The 6,695-nt window shown below is 45.8% G+C and overlaps 1 protein-coding gene across 1 annotated transcript; it reads left to right on the top strand.

Annotated features, from left to right (window-relative positions):
* Positions 1-3,920: 3,920 nt before the first annotated feature.
* LOC104441848 (pentatricopeptide repeat-containing protein At4g22760) lies at positions 3,921-6,206 on the top strand. The gene has a single exon (XM_010055093.3). It carries the CDS (start codon positions 4,161-4,163, stop codon positions 5,901-5,903), a length of 1,743 nt encoding a protein of 580 aa, XP_010053395.2. The 5' UTR covers positions 3,921-4,160; the 3' UTR covers positions 5,904-6,206.
* The last annotated feature ends 489 nt before the right edge of the window (positions 6,207-6,695 follow it).

Raw genomic sequence — 6,695 nt, 5'->3', positions numbered from 1 at the left:
AGCCATTTTTAAACTAACTATCGAAGCCAAAAAAGCAATGCACATGCTCTGAGTTCATTAGATAACCTCGACTTTAGTGGTTAGAATTGATTTAACGAGCTCTTCAAACCACAGCGTTATTAGGATTGTTCTCCTCGATAAAGCTAATAGTGGAGTTTATAAACAGAAGAGTGACGATGCCTATGAAATCTTGCCAATCTAGAGGCTTGCCCTGCAAAGGAAGAATCAGAAACAAATGGATACCATCTTTCACAAAAACTCAAATTTTACCCTAAAACAGAAAGAGAGATAGAACAATAGAGGAAAAATTCACCAACCATTCCATTTGTAAGTGCAATGGCCATGATAGTAGCAAGCTCCATGACCCAGGACAAGGGATTCCACATGAACCCCAAGAACTTTGAGGGTGTCGAGGGAGGTCCGACGACTGCGAGCACATGGCGACGGTGGCGCGACGGCGAAGAAGACTCGAGTCTCGCGGCACCAACGGCGGCACGGACGGCGTGGCGAAGACGACGGCGGTCGTGGCTCAGCCCACGGCCAAGGGGGAAGAGCTTGGTTTTGGCGGAGGCAGTGGCGGTTCTGAGCAACGGCGGCTCGGATGGTCGAGCGAGCGGGCAAGAGGTGGTGACAGTGGCTTGGGTACGACAGTGGTGGCTCACGGCGGTGAGGGGGCGCGAATAGCGCGACAGCTCGTCGGGCTCAACGGCGAGACAGCTCGTCGGACAAGTGTGGGGCGACGGGGTGGTGGTGGTTCAGTGGCCAAGAAGTGGTGGTGAGTAGAGCGTGGAGCGGCGATGTGGTGGTGGGTGAAGTAGCAACCAACAAGAGGAAGGAAGGAAGGAAGAAGAAGAAGAAGAAGAAGAAGAAGAAGAAGAAGAAGAAGAAGAAGAAGAAGAGAAGGGGGTTTGGCTGAGAGAAGGGGAAAGAGGAGAGAGAGAGAAGAAAAGAAAAAAGTTGGGGGGTAGGAAGTGACTTGAGGAGGAAAAAAGGGAGAAAAGAAAGAGATAGAGAGAAAGAAAGGGAAAGAGGGGGGAATCATGTGGGGGAGAGGGAAACAAAAAGGTAGGGTTTTTTTTTTTTTTTTTTTATTTACTCTAACCGGTTTCGCCGGTTCCGGTTCCCGGTAACGGGAACTGTCGGTTCCTTGAAAAAGGGAACCGAGAACTAGAACCGGTCTCATTAGAATTGGGAACCGAACCGGACCCTCCGGTGCGGTTTTCTGGTTCTCGGTTCTACCCGGAAACCACGCTCACCCCTAAAGAATATGCAACGAACCCAACCGCGCCTACTCTCATGGTTCATCCTCTTTACATAGGGTTGCCAGCTTATCCCTTTTGGGACAGTCACGGGCCATATAAGGACCATCATAGAAGAAACATTTTGTATGTACATACCTTTTGTTGTTCCCATCCACTCGATTTGGGTTGGGTCCTAGGAGCAGCCACTGGTGGTTTGCCTCAATTCAATTAATTAAATCTTCCCTGTTCTCCCCCACCATTGGCCTTGTCCTTCGAACGAGAGTCAGATTTCGTCGTGGATGACGACTTGTACTCCACAAGGGACTCGGCCATGGATGTTGATGTTGCGAGATCCATTGCATGGCATCTCTTTAGCTCTTCCTTGACCCATGACTTGAGTCCGCTCAAGAACTGGTGTTACGCCTTTGTCTCGCTTATGGACGGATTTGGAGTAGCAGTTTCGAGAATCGCTTCACGTAGTTGCGGACTCCGCCCTTTTGCTTTAGGCACTTGAGTTCATCACGAGCTTCCTCCTCCGCGTATGTGGGATAGTAGTTCCGTCGAAATTCCTTGACGAATCAAGCCCATGTTGTGATAGGAGTCGCCACACCTATCATCCGATCGACGACATCATCACAACAAAGCGTAATCAACTAAATATATTGATGCGGTGTTTACCCCAAATGTGTTGTCTACTTGAAATGCGTTGTTGTTGATTCCTATGGCCTAGAAGTATCGTTCCACGTACCACAGGAAGTTGTCCACGTCCTTGGTCACTCACGAGCCCTTGAACTCTATTGGCTTGGGTGCTTTGGTTCGTGGATTTGCATGCACAGTGACTACCTCGTTCACGCTTGCAGCTTTAAGCTTGGTGAGCTTGCATTTCAACTCAGCCATTTCCGCGCGCATGGTTGCCATCACGGCCTCCCAAGTCTCATCCCGTTGCTATAGGTCATGCATGAGGGACCCCAGTACCTCGCCACGAAGCTCTCCCATGCCAGCCTTGAGTTCTTGCACTTCAGCCAAGAACTCCTCCCTAGTGACTTTCGCTCCTTCGACAATCTGGTTCAGGTCGTCCACCATTGCCTGGACGTTTGTGACGATCTTCTTTAGGACCATCATTCGATTCTCTAGATCCCCCTTTAGATCCCTCAAGCTCGAGACAACATAGTTTTTCTTTGATTGGATGGTCTTCTTGGCTGGTCATCCACAATCCTCTCGATCATTGCCTTGAACGACCAAGACATCACATCAGCATGAGGACCAGCCATTCGCTTGGAACGAACACTCTAATACCATTTGTCAAGGGTCGGTCGATTCTGAACGATTACACATCCATGTGGCCTTAGGATTTTACTCCCAAGTCAGCCTCACGCGCACAAACACAAGGTTGTATGAATAAATGGACGAGTGTATTTGCTTGTAAATGAGCTGTATACAATGAGGGGGAGGGTCCCCTATTTATATAAGTTCAGATCTCATCTCATTCATTGATCCTCCTTCGGATTCAACGGTTGTGTTTGAATGTACATCATCATTACAAGTCTGTATATTAGGCCACTCCATGGCTCTAAGCCTGGGAAAGCCAAGGGTTTGTGTTAGAATTAAGGGCAGCCTGACATGGAGTAGGTAAATGGTCATGGACTTTTGTCAGCATTGCGCATGGGCTGGTCGTGCGCTAATCATGAGTTGTTTATGTTGGGGAGAACTCGGGTACAACAATTCACCACGGCCAAACACAATCCAGGATTAATTTCTCCCCCGAAGCTAAATCAACTTAAAATTTCTTAACCCCCAGCAACAACCAGCAATGTATAGCCTCACAAAATGCAAATATAACGCCGAAATGATAAGTAGACAAAGCAAATAACGACACCAAGGATTTAACGTGGAAAACCCGATGCGGGAAAAATCACGGACCGCCCAAAAACATCCACTAATCACCAAGAATAGCAGGATACACAAAGTATTCTTCTCTAGTCACACACTAGAGGCTCAACATCAACATTAAAATCATCTTCTTCTCACCACATAGGTAGACAAACAAGTTTGGAGCAAGAAAACCTTAACCGCAACTGGAGAATTTGGAGACGGTTCTCGACGGACAAAAACCATCAACTCATAGCCCTCGGTCTCACGAACAACATACTGAAATTTGAGCAAATTCCGACAATATTTGGCCTTCGAATCAAAGCCGCAAAATTGCAGCGCTCTTCCTCTCTTCTCTTTCTCCCTTGCTGCAATTTTTCTTTTCTCGTTTTTCTCTCTCCTCTCTTTGGACGCACACACCACGTACGACAACTCCACTTCTTTTTATTCTTTTTCTTTTCTTGGATCGGTCGTGGGCTGCTCGTGGCCAATTCCTTGAGCGTGACATGGCCCCATCACGGACGGTCTTGGATCATGCTTCGTCCGTGGGCCATGTCACAATACTAACCGGGATGGGTCGAGGTAAGTTTATTCGATGATGATTTACGATGTGCTTGGAGATCAGTGATGAGTTCTTAGGCCCAACGGAGACGGATAAGTTCCAAGAATTCAATCACGAGATGAGCTGTTTGATCATTGTCAAATGAAAATGCAGCAATGCATGCAGCTGCGACATTTTATCGTACCGATAGACTTGAACCTTATTCTTATACAACTCAGATCAAGTCGGTCGGGCATTCACTGCCTATTTTTCGTGGATCAACTATTTGACGACATAAAAAATCAAGAGCTTGGCAAATTACAAGGAAATTGATTAGCAAAAATCGAGCAACACATCCTCCAATCGACTGTAACATTGCAAAGTTACTTTTGTTCTTCTAGGCAGCAATCTTTATTAAGGCATGCTTGGTTCTGTCGGTAAAAAAATCACATTTTTATCTGCACTAGACGTCAGAAGCAGAGGCTGTGCCATTCAGGGGCGTCCATCGGATGATCGACCGGATGATCGTGTCCGAACTGAAGTTCTTGTTGAATCAACGTTTGACCCTAAAACAAGCTCGACAAACTCACGCCGCCGTCCTCGTCCGCAAGTTTCATCACCTCCAGCCTCTTTTGGTGCATCAGCTTCTCGTTTCTTCTCGAGGTTACTCTTTCGATTTGCTTCAATACGTGAAGTCGATCCTTCGTCACGCGGGAAGCCCGGATTCCTTCTCGTGGGGTTGTTTGATTCGCTTCCTATCTCAGCATGGCCAATTCAGAGAGGCCGGCTCTGCGTATTGCGAAATGCAGGCGCTTGGGTTGTGCCCGAGCACGTTCGCCGTTTCTTCTGCTCTGAGAGCATGTGCTAGGACTGAGGATATTGTGGGGGGGAGGTTGGTTCATGCCCAGGTCAATAAGTATGGGTTCAGTGGCTGCGTCTACGTGCAGACAGCGCTTGTGGATTTGTACTCGAGATTGGGCGAAATGCAAACCGCCCAGAAGGTATTTGATGAAATGCCCGAAAGAAATGTTGTTTCTTGGAATTCGATTTTGTTTGGGTACTTGAGATTGCGAAATCTTGATATGGCACGAAACCTTTTTAGTGAGATTCCGGAGAAGGATGTTATATCTTGGAACTCGATGATTTCTGGGTATGCCAAAGCAGGGGATATGAAGCACGCAGGAGAATTGTTTCAGCAGATGCCCGAAAGAAATTCAGCTTCTTGGAATGCTATGCTTAGTGGATATGTTGATTGTGGGAACATTGAATTGGCTCGAGAACTTTTTGATGCTATGCCCCAAAGAAGCAAGGTTTCTTGGATTGCAATGATCGGTGGCTACTCGAAATGTGGGGATGTTGAGTCAGCTTGTCTTCTCTTTGACCAATTGGGAAAGAAGAATCTGCTTTCATATAATGCCATGATAGCATGCTATGCTCAAAATGGCAGACCCACAGAAGCCCTTCAAATATTCAATGGCATGATTGAGTGCGGTTTGGAAATTGTTCCTGATAAAATTACGTTTTCCAGCATTATATCAGCTTGTTCACAGCTGGGAGATTTGAAGCTTGGGTCATGGATTGAACTGCAGATGGAGAAGCTTGGTATAGAGAAGGATGACCATTTGGCTACAGCTTTGATTGACTTGCATGCTAAGTGTGGAAGTATCCATAAGGCATACGAGCTGTTCAACAGCTTAAAGAAGAAGGATGTGGTTGCTTATTCAGCAATGATTCTAGGATATGCTGTAAATGGTAAGGCAGTTGATGCAATACAACTGTTTGAAGAGATGGCGGATGCCCATATATGCCCTAATTCAGTCACTTTCACTGGATTATTAACTGCCTATAGCCACACCGGTTTGGTTGAAGAGGGATACAGATCCTTCAACTCCATGAAGAACTATGGTCTTGTGCCTTCAGCTGACCATTATGGAATGATGGTTGATCTACTGGGCCGGGCTGGGCATTTAGAAGATGCATATAATCTAATAAAGACCATGCCTATGCAGCCCCATGCTGGTGTTTGGGGAGCTCTGCTTCTTGCTTGCAGATTACACAACAATGTAGAGATAGGTGAGATTGCAGCTCGGCATTGCTTTAAATTGGACCCAGATAGAGCTGGTTATCAGTCTCTGCTTTCCAACATTTATGCATCCGTTGGGAGGTGGACTGATGTGAAGCAAATGAGAGAGGCTGTGGAGGAGAAGGCATCAGCCAAAATTCCTGGCTATAGTTGGGTGGAGTCCACTTAGGTCATCCATGCCTCAAGTATTGCTCATTGGAGGCTTGTAGGCCGTCGACTCCAAGTATAGCACCTCTTGTTGGGTGTCCACCATCTTTCTTATCACGAGTCTCACATATCTCAGATTTCCGGCATTTATGATGACTTGATTTGTTTATGAATTGTTCGAGTCAGAAGCCAGTCTAAGTCAGCTTAAGCAAACCAAGCCAGAGTTTTGACTCTGACTTTAGTGCAAGTTTTGTACAAGGAATAGATGTGAATTATCAGCATGGAGTCATGGGAATTTCATGGGTTGTCTTTAGAAAATATTTAAGAGTCATCCTAATAGACTCTGGCATTGCATTCTTAAGAAGCTTTATGAGCAACAGATTCTGGGTCTTGAAAATACTGAAGGATCAGCACCTTACCTTTATGCCCATCAGAATGCCAAGGCATCTAGGTATGCTAATTTCACAGGCAAAGTTTGTTTCTCTTTAGGGCTTAATGCTGCTCGTGCACTTGCTCATCCTCAAATGGTAGCAACAGCAACTTTTGGATTCATTGTTGCTCCATCAGATGAAGCACGATTTTGCTTTTGAATGTTTTTCAATATTAAATTGGGTTCTCAAATCATGTAGTCTTGAGAGTTCTCAGATTACAAGCAAAAAGAGATTCTCATATTTCAAGCAGATCCTGGCTCGCAAATCTGGAGTGTGCTAAAGATGAACTTTTTCATAGTCCTTTTCTTGCCATGAATAAATAATGGATTACGCAAAAGATATATGTATAAGGAATTTTAGGTTTCCTCTGACAGAGGTTGTTT

This window comes from Eucalyptus grandis, chromosome 4 (assembly GCF_016545825.1).
Source record: "Eucalyptus grandis isolate ANBG69807.140 chromosome 4, ASM1654582v1, whole genome shotgun sequence".
NCBI classification, from domain to species: domain Eukaryota; kingdom Viridiplantae; phylum Streptophyta; class Magnoliopsida; order Myrtales; family Myrtaceae; genus Eucalyptus; species Eucalyptus grandis.
Note: the sequence above shows the minus strand (reverse complement) of the source record. Positions and strands in the feature narration are given on the sequence as shown.

Excerpts from the sequence above, each read along its gene's own strand:
- LOC104441848 (XM_010055093.3), top strand. The coding sequence starts at position 4,161 with ATGATCGACCGGATGATCGTGTCCGAACTGAAGTTCTTGTTGAATCAA.